A 19,059-nucleotide genomic window follows, 5' to 3' on the forward strand; every position below is an offset into this window, starting at 1 on the left:
TCCAGTTATTTCTAGAAAGAAGCCTTGATATCTACATGACTGGGTAACTTGTTCCAGACTCCCAGAGCTCTTTGTGTACATGTGCTCTTGATGTCTGTTCTTAATGTGTTTCTGCTTGTGTCCTCCAGTTCCTGTTTCAGTGTTTTAGTGTTAAAAAATATGTTTTCAATTTAAAGATTGCCACTGGGATTTTGAGTATTCAAATTGCATCCCCCTCATGATCTTCTCTGTTCAAGAGTGAAATGGTTGAGTTCCTGTCTGTCAGTGCAGGGCATTTCTTCAAGCCCCAGGAAGAAACTATTCATTCTTCTTAGGCCTGATTCTAGAGCAGGAATATCTTTTTTCTGAAGTGGTGTCACAGTATTCAATAACTAAGACTACTTTCTTGTACACAATATTCAATATAGAAAACTTAGGAACAAGTAAAGGTTTATTTCATGCTGAAAAGAGAAGAAAAGAAACACAATGTGTTTCGAGCTCCAGAGCCAAAACTTTGTGTTTCTTTTCTTCCTTTTTCAGCATGGAATAAACCTTTACTTGTTCCTTTGCAGCCTACGCATGCTGACGCAGCTACCTACTTGGACTAATTCAAACTTAGGACTACTTTGAAACCAGGAATGTATCCAGTTGCTGTTCTCTGGGCTGATTCCAGTGCAGCAATATCTTTTCTGTAATGACAGATTAGAGTTGCCTGAATACTTTGCTAAGTGTATTATGCCAGTGAATAAACAATGAAGAGATGCTTTTTCGATTGCATTATCTTTTTATTTCCCAAAACAATTTCTCAGTCTCTCAGACAAAAAAGATGAATGATCCTTTTGAAATTAGTTTATTTTTTTTAAAATGTTTTGTTAGCTGTCAGTCCTCACAGCTGTAATGTTATCCTAAATAGGATCCCAAAGAAAAAAAAGTCAGGTTTTCAATTATTAACGCGTTGTAATTATTCTGTTTTATATGCTGTTGAAAAGCAAACAAACAAATAGAAGCTAATGAGGAGACTGTGTTACAAAAGGAGTCAGTGTTACATCAATGGTAGGAAAAATAAGTAGCTTTTTTATTTACAGACAACTGAATGTAAAACTTTATTGAAATTGAACACCTTCAGATTTGTAGACCAACATGCTGAACTCATATTACTGGCATTTTTTATCTCCTAGAAAAAAAAGAGCTAGCCTTAATCCACATATAATGCACAAAAAACCTAATGTGTATTCAATGGCACAGGTGTGTCTTCATCTCAAGCACCTCGGAATGTACAGTATCTGAAGTTCTACCTAATATTCATCCACTTCACAATTCCTGAATGATGAATAAATCTACGTGTTCTAGGTACACTGTTAGTAAAGACTACTGGAACCCACATAAAAGAATATAAGGATATAAACGTATAAGGATTCTTGCTCGTTATTTGTGCTGTCTAGGGAGCAATTTAATGTCATGTGAAGCACCCTGGAATGAATCTGAAGTTCTATCTAATATAAAAGGTGGAAGAGAAAACACAGCAGCACTGTCTAACTGACAAGAGTGAAACATATCTGGAATGTGTGTACATTTTGCATTTCCATATGAATGTTCAGTTTAACCTTGAAAGAAACAGCATATGACTAGAGAGATGGCACACAAATGTGGAAGTACAGTAGTTGGTCAAACATACAAAGACAAACCTACTCATTCCTTAAGATGAAATCTTTGGCCCGGTCTCATTTCTTACCTGGCACAGCATTAAAGATGTTAAACAGTGCCAGTTTGGCTGCCTTGCTAATTTGCCTGGCACTGATCATATGGCTTCCATCATGCACTTGGAGTTATGCTTTATTTAAGGTCAATGCTGGCTGGTTCATAGAATGTCAATAGGCCTCGGGCAGGGCCTGATGAGAGTTTTAACTACAAACCAGCAGGCATAATAGATCAATACGTGATGGTTTTGTGTGATGGATAATGAGCTTTGTTATTGCACAGCTAACACCAGCAAAAATTCTCAAGGTGGTGAGAGAAGGATAAAACATCATCATTGACATTTAGACCACACCAGGAATGAGTGGGTACTTGAGTCTGAGAGCTTGATCATCTTTAGAATTAACTAAAAATAATTGACTTATGGAATTGCTGAGGAGGTTTGGTTCAGCTCGTGGTTGATCTTTGATTTGCCCTGTGTCTAAATCTTGCAGCTTTTAGTACATCAGGTTTTATTCTGAATAAAATGGGATAAAAAAGGTTCAGATTTAACCTACTGTATCTAATTAATTAATTGAACATCTTTTACAGATGAGAAGGACTGTATTTCATTGTCAAAGAACAGGCAGATAAAAGTTGAAACAAAGCAACACGTTATTCATAGGTGAATAAATCTGAAAGACCAGTTTACCATAAACTTTCAGATCCTAACCTCTGCAGAGGCTTAATGTTATTTGCAGCACCCCAAGTTCCTCTCTGATGTCTGCAGTTCTCATCCAGTTGCATGTTTCACTCTGCCTCTTCAGTGGACTGTGGTGTCTCTCTCATACTTAGTTCTGTAAAAAAACCTATGTCTTTTCTACAAACAAGTAACCCACAGCAGAGCTGCCACTCAATAAAGAGAGACTCCAATACAGAACTATGCCTTAAAGAAATTCTCATTAATACTTTAGCTGCACTGAAAACTTCCTCAGCCTCAGCAGTAACAGATAGGAACGCTTTAGAAATTAGGTCATGTGCATTGCTATGTTTTTTTGATTCTTAATAGAAACTCTTTCATTGAAGATGCTTTCTCATTATCACACAGTGGGACTGAAAACTTTAGTGGGTTGAAAATGACAAAAATGAAAGAAATTTTGCCTTGAGGTTGCCAAATTTTTACTAATTCCTCCTCCATTTTTAAGTGACACACATTATCTTAACAATCCGTGAAAGATATTTATTTAAAAACTAAAATATGGAGTCAGGAAATTGGGGAGCTGTCTCATACTTCATAGTTAGTGTTATTCTTTTTGTTTTTTTAAATTATTCAAGAGATTTGTTTTAACTCGTGAATCCGTTATTTCAGCAGGTCTCTGTTAAGAGAAGATCATTTGCAAACTGCCCAAATGCATAACATTCAAAAGTACATCATGCAAGTCTAAAGCTGAAGACATTGAACATTATTGTGGGTTGGTTATATCAGTATTAGTAGTCAGTGCAACCTTTATATTATTACCTTTATTGTCCTTCCAAACGGGTGGAAATTTGTCTTTGGCTTCACCATTAAAAAACTACAAAAACAAATAACATTCAACATAAAGTAAATACACATTGATAAACACACATCTTGCTTTACCCATATTACACTAAACCAATAGCTTCATACAGGAGAGAATCGCTTAGCTGCATTTAATACTGTATATTGATTGCACAATATACAAAAGAAGAATGAAAGATTTCTTGTATACATTTGTCTTGACCATAGGCATTCTAAAATGTCTCCCTGAAAGCAGCAGTTCAAAATGAGGATGAAGAGGGTGGGAGAGGTTAGCAACTCTTCAAGCTGTTTCTGTGGTCAACCAATTATTTTACTAACAATATTAACTAACAATTCTGGCCAATATCCCCTTACTCTTAATACTAATGCTACCATACCACACCTTGATACTGTACCAAACGTAGGGGTGCTTTCTACCAACATTCTATAACCCCTCTCTAAAATGTTTTGACTCATTTTAAACCCTTTCAGCTTCCTGATCAAAAATATACACTGACTAGCCTTCTTAAAAATGCAAAGGCTATTCTCTGCAAAGTTTAAATGTTCATCTGTTACTGTCCCTAGGTATTTCAAACACTGGTCCTACTGTGGTTCAAACACTGAGGTTGAAAATGTTACATATTACTATCATAGGTCACCGGTTCATTGGTTTTTGTCATCATTGATATGAAGCATGCTAGACAGACACCACCTTTCCCATTAACTTATCTGTTCAAAGTAATTCTTCACCTCTTCTCTATAAACCCCAATAATCAATCCTGCTAGGGCCATCTGCAGGCTTTAAAAGATTAACAAAAGTTCCCTCTATTTGTATTTCAATCATATAAATGGAAAGTAGTAAAGATTACAAAACACAGCCCTGGGGATCACCAGTATTTAAAATAATTTCATTTCATAACATCCAAACCTAACAATAATAATTATGTGTAATAATTCCTACGATATGTGGATCTGGACTGTATTTTTTCATTGTCTTAGTGGCAACAACTAGTCACAATAAATATTAAATATAAGCATACTGTTTTAGTTTTGTTTCATCCAGTAAAATATTTGATGGCATTTTATTAAATAATTTACTAATAAAATAGCACACATTTCTGTAACTTCACACTGCACAAAATTGTTCACTTCATTCACTTTATCCATTTATACATTTATACAGCTCGTCTGGAAGAGATAATTGAGTTACCAGTAATTTTGAAGTAGTGATACTTCGGAAGGAGGGAGGAACATTCCTTTTAAATGATTTGTGCTGAAAATAAACACGGGCCTTATCCCCTGTAAAGAAATCAATACAAAAATGCTTTTGTAATTTTTTTGGTAGCAATAAAATCAGCATAAATTAAAAATGACAAACAAATGCCTTATACTTATCAGCTTAGACTTCCTTGTGAGTCTGCATTGCTATGTGTACAGTACTTTAGCTATCCAAAAGCCTTACATTTCTTTTGAATTTGAATCTCCTAAAACAACAACTCTTATCAGAAAGATTAATTTGCAATGGAACAGCTGGGCACAAAATGTACGTGGTGTTGAAATGTACATAGCTTTTATTGTCTAAACATCATATTTAAATGCCATTGTAATGCTGTATTTGTACATCATATTATTTAGCTCACTGTGAATGAATCACATTGGTGAAAAACATTTGGCTTATACCATCAGTTTTCCTCATTTTTGAGGCAAACCCTGTGCCACCTTGCATTTAGATTAAAAAAAGTTAGTTTGAAAGTTTTTCTGTGTGTGTTTCTTTTGTTTCAGGGCAAATTTAAAAAAAAACATAAAGGCCCTTAGCTGGGACTGGCTTGATTAACATACCCCAACCCTACTGGACATTTCCTTCAACTGACCAGGAGGTCAGTCTGACTCTAACAGGTACTAATAACCAAGCTATTAATGTGCTTTCCACTGTTGTTCCTATTTTTCTCTGCTTTACTGTTACTGTAATCACATTGTTTTCTACTTCCTATGTTCCGATGTACAGAACAGAGTATTTATCATGTAGAAGTCATACAGTACGTGTCCACATTTCCTAAAAGTGTTTCTCAACCTTTTGCAGGGACTAACGTCATTGTGTGTAACTTTCTTTTGAATTTATGTTTCTCTTTTTTTTTAGACAGCACAGACTAGTAACAGAGACTTTTAGATGAAGAAATTCAATGAGGGGTGCTGTGTTTCACAGACGTAAATATTTAGAAACTGTCTCACAAAGTTAAAATATTTGTTTGGATGCCCTGGGATATTTGTTACGTCTCTCAGCAGAAACACTACAGCTTACAGTATATGGCTGGGAGCTGCAGAATCCCTGCATCGGCATCGTGCTCATAACTGCAAAATGAGAATTGTAAAAAGTTTTGAAAAATATATATGGGGAAAGATGAAAAAACATTCACAACTTTTTAGAAGATGTTCGGGATCTTTCTTTGACTGTTTTGAATTATATCTGCAGGAAAGGACATCACAGTTACAGACATTAATCACAGACCTTGTTCAGCTGTAGAGTATGAGGTGTTTGCTGTCTGGCTCAAGTCAAAAGAGTTGCCTTACAAAATACTTCCTGCACCGTGACACCATGAGAGGAAAGTGGTAGAGAATATGATGATAGAAAAGAGCAGCAAAATCCTGGAATTGTCTTATGGAAAGTGCACTATGAATCAGTTCAGTTGAGCTGAAGGTATTTTTCAAGGGTAAAGTTACTCAGTCAGACCAGATGTTCATCCATTATACATGACTGTGCTGAGCAGGAGCTTCTGCCGAGGCTTGGACTCTACTTCCTGTGGAGCTCTGTCTGAGAGGAAGGCTGCTCTCCTCTTGTGGCATCACATTGTTGCCACTTTCTCACGTATGGAATATCAGAAACTGTGAGGGTGTTTAATACCAGTCCTGAAAGATGAGAATTAGCACATTCATCTGTAGTTCTACCAGAGGCAGAGCCAGTGGGTTTGCAGGCTAACTCAAATGACTTGTGAACAAAATTAGAGTGCAGGCATCTTTTTCTTCAGCTTCCAGCTTTGAACAATTCTAGTGCTGCAACGATGAAAATAGTAAGACTGGCAGTTCCTTGGATCAGTGAAGCATGACCTCCTCTAAACACAACAGTTTATGGGCTGTAACTTGAGGAAGTGCAACACTATTTTTATATTTCGGGGTTAGAAACAATCAGCATTGATGAGTTCATTTCACACCACAATAAAAGCAGCCCTATTACATTGTAAAGAAGCAGACATGTGAATACATCTCTATTAATCCAGTAGAAATATCGCTCGTGACTTCGAGACATTAGTCATTACAGAAAATAGTGAGGAGAAAGGGCTGCTTTAAGTTACAATTTGTGCGAACTCTTGCCCTGACCTGTGGTTAGAACAAGGGTTTGCAACACCATGGCGGCTATACGGTACTTTCACAAAATTCACAGTATTGTGCTAAATTCAGAATTTGTACAATTTTGCAATGCCATCAATTAATTTAGATACTGAGATTTAATAACCAGTCTGAGAAATTGGGACTGTAGTTCCTCTTTAAAGCAGCCTCACAAGGGAGAGGGAGAGGTGTCTCATAGGAGAACAATGCAAATTCCTCACCCCACAAGGAGAGCTAAATTGTTTTCAAAGGGGGGGACATACTTTCTGGTGATCCCTGCTGTCAGGGTTCAGATTCCAGCATCCTTGATCTCCTTGTCCTCAGGGTACATGTAGGAAACTTGACTTGCATTGACCTGAAAGGCCCCTAAATATCTAAATAATATCTAAATATCTAAATATTTAGATATTAACATGAATTCACAGAAGACAAAAAAAATCCTTGAAAAGTGAGTGGTGGTGGATGAGCTATATCATACCAAGAGCCGTATTTTTTAAAAGAGTTGTGAATTATATCAACAATGGTTAATGTATGCAATAGAGCAAGGTATTTGAAACACAGCCATGCTTTTCTAAAATTACTTTCACAGTTTTTATTTGTGAAATAGTTTTTCGTCATGAAAATTTCTTCTTCCAAAGCAGCTTAAAGAGACCAGGGGCTTCACTCTGTATTCGAAAATGCTGCTGTAAAGTCACTTAGAATGAGAGCTCAGTCTTAATATAATCTGAGAAGATCAGAGAACCAAAAGGTTTAGGAAGTCAACCAGGGTGAAAAACACTGAGACAAGGCAGAACTGTAAACTTGTAACAAGCCCTTATACAGTGTGTATGCTTTTGCTATGTTTATGAAATATACTATGTTTACTAGTACAATTATGTGAGATATTTAAGTGTCTAGAAAAGGTGTGCTCATTAATTAAGCGTATGCATTCGACACAGGTTCTGATTTACATTCATTATAATTACATTATAAATAGGCCTTTATTTTCAAGATGCTGAAATAGCAAAACGTCCAAAAACTCCCATCTTATTTTGAGTGTGCAGCACTATTACCTTGAGTAACAGACAATATCAGGCAAACACAAGTATAAATGCTGCAGGAAGCTGGAAGACACATTGATTGTGCCCACAGATGTGTTTAATGTGGTAATAATAATAAAAATAATAATTGCTTACACTTATATAGCTCTTTTCTGGACATTCCACTCAAAGTGCTTTACAAGTAATGGGGATTCCCCTCCACTCCCAATGTGCAGCATCCACCTGGATAATGCAACGGCAGCCATAGTGTGCCAGAACGCTCACCACACATCAGCTATCAGTGGGGAGGAGAGCAGAGTAATGGAGCCAATTCATAGATGGGGATTATTAGGAGGCCATGATTGGTAAGGGCCAATGGGAAATTTGGCCAGGAAGCCGGGGTTACACCCCTACTCTTTTCGAGAAACGCCCTGGGATTTTTAATGACCACAGAGAGTCAGGACCTCGGTTTTACATCTCATCCGAAGGACAGCGCCTGTTTACAGTATAGTGTCCCCGCCACTATACTGGGGCATTAGGACCCACATGGACCGCAGGGTGAGCACCCCCTGCTGGCCCCACTAACACCTCTTCCAGCAGCAACATTAGTTTTTCCCAGGAGGTCTCCATCCAGGTACTGACCAGGCTCACACCTGCTTAGCTTCAGTGGGTTGCCAGTTGTGAGTTGCAGAGTAATGACTGCTAAAATCACATTGGTCTTCTTAAAACACGATCAGAGTGTATCCCTAAATTTATTTTAAAATATATTGAATTATTTGCAAATTCAATGAAAAAATCACATAAATAATGTACCAGACTAGTTTGGAAATAGAAGGTGAGGGCCAGTGAGACTCAGCAGACTTTCCATGTTGCTGGAAAGGTACACTTCCTTTACCAGAGCCATCTTCATCCTCCCCACAAGGCACTAGGATAACAGGAGAGACTCCCTGGCCCTGTTAGCAGAGCCTGGCTCACTGCTGGAGGAGGCAGACGGGGGGCAGGGAGCTGGAATTAGAGAGTCATGCAATGATAATGAAGGCAGGTGAAGTGAGAGAAACCACATCATGTCACATTCGCTAACTCAGCAGTTTTGTCAGTCTGCCCCTTCAACATTCCCTCTAGGATATAAATTTTGCTACCACGCTCTATCTATGTTAGAGCCATGGGCTATAATCTGCCACCATTTTGCTAAGGCAGCTTTAAAAAATAAAAATAAGAAAGAAATAGTCAAATACCAGTAACCAGTAACCCATTTATGCACACCCAGGGGAGCTGTTGGTGAAGAATGAAACATTCTCCATGTTTTCTGATAGTAAATGTAAGGTCTTGTATTGGGCAAAAAAAAACCTCCAAAAATAGAAATACACATTATTCTATATTGTTTTCATTTAGTTGTGTCCTGGGATTAATTTGGAGTTAGATGTCAGTTGGAGTATTAAAGGGCAGGAGAAATGGCAGTACTGTAAGATTACTACAACCAAATAGTTAAATTGTATTTGTTACTGTATGTGCTGTAATTGTATAATAATGTAAGGACACTTTGATATGTCAAATTGTCCTATCCTTTCCCTGTTAATGGGAAGAAAGTATATTAAAAATTGGTCAAAACAATTGTGCATGAATTATTTGTGTCTTTAAGGCCTTTATAAGTGGGCAGCATTGCTTCCTTGCAGTGCTGGCATCCTGAGTTCTGTTCCTGGGGTGCTGTCTGTGTGGAGTTTGAATGTTCTGCCTGTGTTTTAGTGTGGGTTTTCCCCCAGGTGCTCCGGTTTCCTCCCAGAGTCCAAAGACATCCTGGTAGGTTACTTGGCTTCTGGGAAAAATGAGCCCTGGTGTGAGTGTGTGTGTGTGTATATCAGTGTGTGCCCTGCGATGGACTGATGTCCCATCCAGGGTGTATCCTGTCTTGCGCCTATTGCTTTGCCAGGATGGGCTGTGGCTCCACTGCGACAGCATTGGATAAAGCAGTTAGAAAATGGATGGATGGCCTTTGTAAATACCCACTAGGGATATCTTTTACCGTATACTGTGTATCATTTTGACATAACTTCCTGAATCCACTCTACTTTGGCAGCCTTCTCAAACACATGCATATAATCTGCTTGCATTACCAGCATCAGTTACAATGAAACCAAGACACTGGCTTTTATTGTAAGAGTACTACTGTTTAAAAGCCTGTTGAAGTTTTAGGTTTTTAATAACATTGCACTGCAGCAGCTCTTGAAATGCTAAGGGAAGTACAATAGATTGGACTGAGCTCAGCATTACTTTCATTTTTTTTTTCCTGAGAGTTCTTAAGATTCAGAGGGCTTGAGAACAGAGTCTGAAATATAATGCAAAACAGAACAAAGGACATAAAGCCACTAAATCCATGGCCTGCTGAGCTGGATGATAAGTTATTCATCATAATCAAACTTGTTAAATGCTTGTTTTTTATTTGAACCCAGTTTGTTTGTAGTGCATTTATTTCCCAGAAATAAAACATCTTTCAAGCATTTTTGTTTCAGTGCAACATTTGCTCATTCTTTCCTCAAAACAGAGATCCATTCAATCTCAGAACTACATTAAAATGACACCTCTACGCGTCCAGCAAATTAAATGCAACCTCTGCTTTGGCGCAAAACCCTTTGGATCCGCCCTGTAATAATGTAGTTAATACTCTTGAAGCTCAAACCTCTCATGCTTCTTCATGCTGTACAGCCGAGATAACCAACATAGATTGACCAGTTCAACTGCCCATCTGTTCAGCTAATGGACAGTATCACCTTGTTCTTCAAGCCTTGAAGTTAAACAGTTTACAAACACCTAGGAATGTGTGTTTACAGTGTATTCCTTTAACTTATGTCTTTTGCGCAGCAGGTTGAGAAATGGAGCTTTCCTACTGTTCATGTATGAAGCAGGCGGAAAAAACGTTGCTCTGCCCCTTGTGGTAATCCTGAGGTTTTCTCTCCCTTGTCTTTTGTTTAGCTACCCCACTCTTCCCTCTCTCCCTTTTCCCCCCAGCCCCTACCCCTCACCCCCAAGGTTGGCCTTGGCCCATCCTGGAAGATGGCGGTCCCGGAGCCCCTGACAGCCCTCTCACGTTGGTACCTCTACGCCATCCATGGTTATTTCTGCGAGGTGATGTTCACCGCCGCCTGGGAGTTTGTGGTCAACTACAACTGGAAGTTCCCGGGCGTGACCAGCGTGTGGGCCTTGTTCATCTACGGCACCTCTATCCTCATCGTGGAGCGCATGTACCTATGTCTGAAGGACCGGTGCCACATCCTGGTGCGCTGCCTCATCTACACCCTGTGGACGTACGTGTGGGAGTTCACCACGGGCCTGCTCCTACGCCAGTTCAACGCCTGCCCCTGGGACTACTCGGATTTCGACTACGACTTCATGGGGCTTATCACGCTGGAATACTCTCTGCCCTGGTTCTGCGCTTCCTTCATTGTGGAGCAGCTGGTCATCAGGAACACCCTCAGGCTTCGCTTTGACGAGAAGGCCGACCCCAGTGCCGCCATGGCAACTGGGGGGACGGCCAATGGCTATGTCAAGATTGACTAAGAAGATACTTGCTCTCTGCCTTGGCTTAGGGGTTGATAAAATTGAAAACAATGCTAACAAACACAAAAAACGGCTCATTTGAGGCCACATGCCATTTCACACCAAGGGTTCTTTTTGTCTTTTTCACATCAACGAGTCTGTATCAGTTTGAACCAAAGTAAGAAGTGGATAACGTGAAGGAACATTTTGTAGGTCATGTTGGATGGCAATCATAATCATAATTCTGCTGCCCTTTGATCAGCTAATATGAGAATGAACTTGGCACTAAATGTCTTTAATAAAAATGAATGAAAACTTTAACATTTTAATTTGTTAGGAAAATGAAATATTTATGAATAATATGCATTTTTAAAATGTTTAAAGGCCCTTATAAAAACATTTTAAGGTAATGCCGGTAAAGGAACATGAGATTAAACCATTTCAGTAACCACAGAGATATTGTACTTTATAAAATAATGAAGGTCGCCTTTTAATGTTTTTATTTTGTAAATAATTTCTTATTTGAGCTTAATGCTATCAGTATATATACAGTACAGATTCAACTAGAGTATTAAAAATCTCTCTGGAAGCAATGTGTATACCTTGAATAATGTGTCATGCAAAAACTTTTTATACTTCAAAGACAATTTTAATATTTTAAAATGCATGAAACATTAAAAAAGCACTGGTGTCTCCCAAACATATATCTGTTTTATACTGTAGGATGTTAAAATGTACATGAAGGCTCTAATGCATTTTATCTGTAGTTTTAGATATAAAATTTGACAAAAAAAATCTACCTGCTAGCCCAACTAACCAGAACAAAAATAAATCAATCTAAATTTAATATTTATTTGTAATGTTTGCTGTAATGAAAAACGAAGAAAGCTTTATTCTTTTCTTATTAAGGATATATTTAATATTGTGTCTACAAAAGGTATAAGGATTAGAATAAAATACCAAGACTGACATGAATAATATGTGCGTTGAACTATTGTAAAGGTGGCACACAAATGTTGGCGAACATTGGGGGTGTGGAAAAGAAACCCAGTTCTTTTATGAGGAAAAGGCAAGCCAAATGAAAAACATACTGCATGCTTCTAGAATTCGTCTACCAAGAATGTGTCCCAAAATCCTAATCAGTTAAGGAGCTTTTATATGGCACATACAAATTCTGGTACAATAATATTATAAACATACTGTACAAGTAAACATACAGAAAAACAACCCAACAAACAGAAGGGTACTGTGCTGTCCATAAACAATATTTCACCCTAGTTACAGTAGGGTTCATTGGCTTGCCTACTCAATAATTCTCCAGAGTAAGAGTAGCTATAGTACTGGGATTCTGAAGTACCTTCAATACTGCGTATCCTTCCAGCATTTCTGCAGACAGTCCTCAGAGAATAAGAAAGGGCACAACAGAAGAGGAGGCAATTCGGCCACCTAGTAGTTTATAACCAACTAATTTGAGTCACTTTTCAGCCATTTCATGAAAGAAGCCAGAGTACTGTCTTAAACAACATGGCTGGATAGCTTGTTCCAGACTCCTGCAACCCTCTTGGTAAAGAAGTGCCTCCTGTTCTGGGTTTCAAATGTACTTCCACGTAGTTACCACTTGTCCCCTCTGGTTCACTGTTCATTAGGAAGAAATCTGCTGGGCTGGCTTTGCCGACGCCTTCTGAGGGCTTTGAATTCTTGTATCAGGTGCCCTTGTAATCTTCTCTGTTCAGGGCTGAAAGGATTCAGTTCCCTCGGGCAGCCAGAAGATACTGTCTGGATACCGTCTCTGTTATTTTATTAAGTGATTAGACATTACTGTAATTAACAGGAGACAGAGTGTGTGGTTCTCATGCTGTTACCTTAATGAGGGCATTAACAAAGCCCTCTATTATTTTAGCATGTTTGTAAGTAAGATAAAAAATAACTTAAATAAGGTACAGTATATAGATTTTCTTGCAAGGCACAATACTGCAGGGATGTGAACTTATGAATTGGCAGTGAACTTTAAAAAGAAAATCCAAACAACTGGACATCTTATTGCCAAAACAAACGGAGTGTTGCATTGCAATTCTCTGTGTTTAATCTGTGGTATTCCATAGATACAAGTCTGTTTTATCTTTATAAGAACTATACAAGGTCCTAGAACCTAGAAATAACAAATAAAAACACACATTGTCTTATGTGTGACAAGAGGAGAGCATAGGGCTTAGTATCAGCAGTGAGAGGCGTTTTTACACTAATGCAGGCTAGGCCCTGTGGAGTCTTTTTGCGATAGTAACTTGGTTTTGTGGAGCCGTGTGTTCTCTCAAAAAGCAGGATAACCTCTGGTCTATTAAACAGTTGTGGCTCGGCTGTGGAACTTACCTACTCAGACTGCTAGACCTAAAGAGCAGCACGCTAATTTTTAAATAATGAATATTTTTACAATGTATTGCCCGGAATAGGAAGACACTCGAAATAAAAAATTCTAATTACAATAAAATGTAGGAATACAGAACTAGTAAGTTATTTCTTTTACATATTTATTTTTGTGAACAAACCATGTTTTCTTAATTTACAGAAGTTCAGAATTCATTTTCACACTGAAATATTAACCTTTAAATTTTCTCTAAGAATGTGAATACTGGCACTGATAAACCAAAAAAAAAGAGGTTTTGTATATTTTTTCTCCCTTTGAAAATAGGTTATGGACATGTTTTACCTTGTTTGTTGAATTATGTTCCAGTTCAATAGTTTATGATATTCCATGACATAAAAAAGGCCACGTATGTAAAACAGCATAAATATGTTCTTGCTGTTATGAGGCAATAAGAATTTGTTTTTGTATTGTATCTTGACATGAAAAAGATATGGGGGTGAATATCATAGCAACCTTCAAGTTCAAAGATGTTACTACAGTATATTGTATGTAAAATCACAAAGAGTTATTACAGAATTTGGCGTATGTTTGCATGTAGGATTTCATCTGAAATACGAATCTTCCATACAGGAGCTCTGAAACCTACAGAAAGAAGCTTTTGTATATGAAACTTCCTAAGAAAATTATCTTCCTTTAAAAATATATGTATAATTCTTTCATATACAGTACATTAGAAAATGAAGACTTGGCTTTGTTAATTGATGATAAAAGTATGTTTACTGTTACTTTAAGGAAATCAATCAAATTCACAGTACTATGCTTAAGATTTTATAGGGGAAAAAATGAATTTTATGGTACTGGCATAAAAAAGATAAAGGTATTTTTAATCTTTTCAGAAAAACGGGACAGGTTTTCTGAATTCACACACTTTTATTGACGGAAGAGGTCTAAGATGAGAACACTCTGTACCAAGCCAGCTGTCAGTCATTGCTGGGTTTGTACAGTTAAGGTAAACACAACAGCTTCAATAGGTGTTTTAAATCAGAATCTATTCTGTAGGGTGGTCCAATGGTGCAGTGGTTAGCAGTGCAGGGGCCCTGGGTTCAATTCCTGAGGTGCTATCTGTATGGGGTTTTTATATTTCCCTTTCTGGGAAAATTGGCTCTGGTGTGACTGTGTGGGTTTGTGTCTGTCTGTGCCCTGTGATGGACTGGTGTCCTGTCCAGGGTGTACTGTCAGGATAAGATCCAGTTTCCCAGAGAACCTGTGTTTGAGAAATTGTTTAGAAAATGGCTGGACGGATCCGCTCAGTATACTCGTTGCAGTCTCAGCATGAATTTGTTTTACGGTATATGGAGTTACAGGGTGTCGTAGACTCTGCTTTAAACCTCCATTATAATGACTCCTGGGGGAGGGGAATAATCAGTAGAACCAATCTAGCAGCCTCTTTGCATTCCCAGATGACACTAGAACTGCAGTTTATGGTTTATTTTACACTACAGACAACAGTATTACTGCTATTTATAAGCCTGTGTTCAAATCAGGTTTACTGACCTCACTGACATACTGTAGATTGCAGAATGTGTTTGGACCTCAAAGGCAAATACATTTCTACGTATTGTTGCAAACACTATTGTACAGAGGTGTGTAGTGTCCGTGTGGTTCTTCTTAGATGTTTTCTATCCCTCTGGAAAACTTCTACATATATTTGTACGGAGTAATTCATGTCTGAGTAAAATAAATCGGCAAATAGAATGTGAAAGGAAATCTATGTCAAAATGATGTTCTGTTTGTCAGCACAAACAACAACAAACATCAATAACATCAAAGTCATATCATCCTCCTAGTTGCAAATTTTAGACTGAAACCAGCCATAGGCTGGGAAGACAGAAACGGTCCGCAGCTCGCAAAAATGTCCCATTCATTTTAGAATTTGCAATAAGTGAATAGACACAAATTTTTATTTAATCTGGGCTTTTGTAAAATGGTAGAAATATGGAATCCATTATCACTAACCTGTTAGTCTGACAAACATGGAGGATTTTGAGAAATATATCCTTTATATTTCTATCCCTTTATATTTCTATTTCTATCCCTATCCTTTTTGGTACTTTAAAACTTATGCACTTATCTCAATATGCAAAATATGCAACGTTGTATATGCAGAAGGTTTATTGGTAAGCTGATTTTTTAAATGTATCTGAACTTCCCATAAGTCATTAGTCACGCTTTTACAGTGAGTGGTTTGGCAGTTCAGGGTTATGTGAGCAACAATTCTCACACGTTCATGTCTTCAGAAAACTGTTTTTCTGAGGATCTCTGTTAGGCCGTCCTTAAACAGTCCATCTACAGTACAGGTATTTTGCTCCGAGGAAAGACTTGCAATGAAGATCTCTTAAACCACAAAAAGTACCACTCTTTAATTTTAACTGACATTTACAGAAAGTTCCTTTTTTCTGACAAGCTCTTGTAAATCTGCATTCTTTCATGAAATTTGCAGATATTTCAGTGTTGTGGCTAACACCTCTGAGACATTTTTTTCATTTTGTTAATAAATAATGTATACATATTCCTTTTGTTCTGCACTGTGTGTTATTTTGAATTCACAAAATATTTTCTACAATTGCATAGGTGTTTCCCCCTGATTTTGCTTTTAATTTACTTGAACCGAAAGATTATACTCCTTAGGATAACGTAAACATTTCAGTTCCTTGTAGTTTGCATTCTGAAACATGTTGGAATTTCCTTTATTAATCCCTTTCTAATTATTCCCCAAAACACTTATAAGATGGGAAGGAACTTGCATTTTAGATAAAGCTCTATTTTTGTAAAGAAACATTAAAACATACACATGATCTTTAGAAACTCCTTTCCCTTTACCCTTTGTTTCAAGTGTTAATTCTTTCTTTCTACAATCAACTATCATTTCCTGTGTTTTGTTTTTGTTTAAAAACAGTGAATTATCCTGACAGCAATTAAAAAAAAAGATTTAGGTCCTGTCTGTAATTGTTTTCATCATCATTCAAAAGCCCGATCAAGGCAACATCATCTGCAAACTTTAACAATAAAGAGTTGTCATTGTGGCTGACAGTCACTAGTGCACAATATGTAAAGCAATGGAGACAGCACACAGCCTTGGGGTGACCTCCTCCTGGTGCTGAAGATGAGAGACTTCCTCCCAAAGAAAATTGTATATTGTGAATTTTTTGGATTTTTATCCACGTCAGAAACAAAGCTATTACATTGAAATTTCCCATTGTGCAAGTACAATGAACGTCCTTGTGCAGGTACTGTACCACATGATGTTCGGCCCGTAATCACAACTCTGATGTTACCCCTAGTACCATGGACATGACATTTCCAAGCCTGGGAGGCTACCATCTAAACAAAAAAAGTAGAGGGTTCGAGAGAGACTCAACCTGTTACAAATGGTTACACTTCTCACAGTGCAGGTTGGGCCCTGTTTTCTATTTACATTTCATTGTTTACATTTAATTGTCCATTCCAGTTAATATTATTAGCACCGATTAACATATTTTACCCATACTCCCATTTTCTAAGCTCTTACTCCTGGTGAGGGTCATGGTGGTGTCAGGCTGAGCGGGGCAGACCAGAGTTCCCTTTCCCCAGCAGCAGTGTCTAGCTCCTCCTGGGTGTTTCTTTTTATAGCCAGCAGCCGTGCAACTCACAACTGGCAGCCCACTGAAGCTCAGCAGGTATGAGCCTGGTCAGTACCTGGATGGGAGACTCCTGGGAAAGCTAAGGCTCTTGTTAGTGGGGTCCGCAGGGGGCACTCATGTGTGGGTTCTAATGACCCAGTATAGTGAAGGGGACACTATACTGTAAAAAGGCGCCGTCCTTCTGATGAGACGTAAAACCGAGGTCCTGACTCTCTGTGGTCATTAAAAATCCCAGGGCGATTCTCGAAAAGAGTAGGGGTGTAACCCCGGCGTCCTGGCCAATTTTCCTTACCAATCATAGCCTCCTAATAATCCCCATCTATGAATTGGCTTCATTACTCTGCTCTCCTCCCCATTGATAGCTGATGTGTGGTGAGTGTTCAGGCGCACTATGGCTGCTGTCGCAACATCCAGGTGGGTGATGCACACTGGTGGTGGTGGAGGAGAGTCCCCATTACCTGTAAAGCTCTTTGAGTGGAGTGTCCAGAAAAGCGCTATATAGGTGTAAGCAATTATTATTATTATTATTATTATTATTATTATTATTTTTCTAGGTGCCCCCAGGGCAGTTCACAGATATAATCCTTCCAGTGTGTCCTGGGGTCTTCTCCCACTGGGCCTCGCGCATTACACTTCCAGCGAGGGATGCCTGGGGGATATCCTCACCAGATGCTCAAACCACCTCAACTGGCTCCTCTCAATCCACAGGAGCAGCTCCTTACCCTCTCACAGGGAGAACCCTGCCCAGATCAAGGACAACGGGAACCAACCCTTGTTTGGCCGGGCATGGGGGTGCTGTTTGCCGCAGAGCCCCTGGCCCACGAGCTGTATTGTGGGCTCACCACTCAGAGCAAAGTCTAGAGGTCAGGCTGGATGCCACTCAGGTGATGGGCATGAGTGGGATGGATCTGAATAGATTAGACCTAACATTTTATTTATTTGTTCAGTTTACTACAGTAAATACTGGTACTGCCTTCTATACTATACCTATCAACCATGTTGACTGAACCAATTGCTTCCCGGTGACTTGCTGTAAATATCCCTGGTGACCTAACTTTAGAAGGGGGGTTCAAATTTGTGATTTCTGCAGCTCCACTAGCACTGGTTCCTTGTCAGGAGGGCGTAGGAAATACAAAACGGCGGAAAGTGTGTTAATGAATGTCACACACTGTGTTGGCAATACCCGTCATAGAAAATAACGTACAAGTTGAAAGACAATTTTTCAAGCAAGTGTCTGGGTCGGGGTGAACTACTGTAAAGCAAATTTTCCAATACCTTTTGAAAACCAAAACAATAAGAAAGGTTCTGGACTCGAAAGAAAGGTTTTTGCATCAACGACAAATGTGTTGTGCCCTGGATTTCTTTCCAGAATTTCAAGCAAGGAAAAGATCGCCTACAGTGTTACAGTTTCTTTTGGCTTTACATCACCACCTAGTGGTAAACAATGAATATTAACAGATATAGTAATTCACAATGTAACGGAGAATGAATGAAGAAAATTCCAACTAGAAAAAGAAGAACCTGAACAGTTTAGCCATCACCTTCATTGCGGAATTGTTCACATAGATCTATCGATACGACGAAGACCTACCTCGGGTATACCTTTTAAAAACAAATTATTCATTTAATCTTAGTAGAAAAGCTGGAATACTGTACATCGGAACCAGGAATAAAACCGACTGCGATGTCTGCGGATTAATTCCGAAGTCAGAGCCGTGACTGCAAACTTAAGACCCCATTTAGTCTATTTTTAAAAAGTGACATTGATATAGCGTCAAATAAACATAAAAAACTACAATGACCAAGATGCACGGCGACGAATGTCACTGACGTTTGCTCTGATTGGAGGGTTGCCCACGTAACGTTCAGTGAGGGACCAATCGCTTCTTTTAA

At 38.5% G+C, this 19,059-nt stretch overlaps 1 protein-coding gene across 1 annotated transcript; it reads left to right on the plus strand.

The window, feature by feature from the left end:
* Window positions 1–4,975: 4,975 nt before the first annotated feature.
* tmem229b (transmembrane protein 229B) lies at window positions 4,976–13,778 on the plus strand. The gene is made up of 2 exons (XM_088925046.1): window positions 4,976–5,089; window positions 10,561–13,778. Exon 2 carries the CDS (start codon window positions 10,642–10,644, stop codon window positions 11,143–11,145), a length of 504 nt encoding a protein of 167 aa, XP_088781172.1. The 5' UTR covers window positions 4,976–5,089; window positions 10,561–10,641; the 3' UTR covers window positions 11,146–13,778.
* Window positions 13,779–19,059: the final 5,281 nt, after the last annotated feature.

This window comes from Atractosteus spatula, chromosome 9 (assembly GCF_055471065.1).
Source record: "Atractosteus spatula isolate fAtrSpa1 chromosome 9, fAtrSpa1.hap1, whole genome shotgun sequence".
NCBI lineage: Eukaryota > Metazoa > Chordata > Actinopteri > Semionotiformes > Lepisosteidae > Atractosteus > Atractosteus spatula.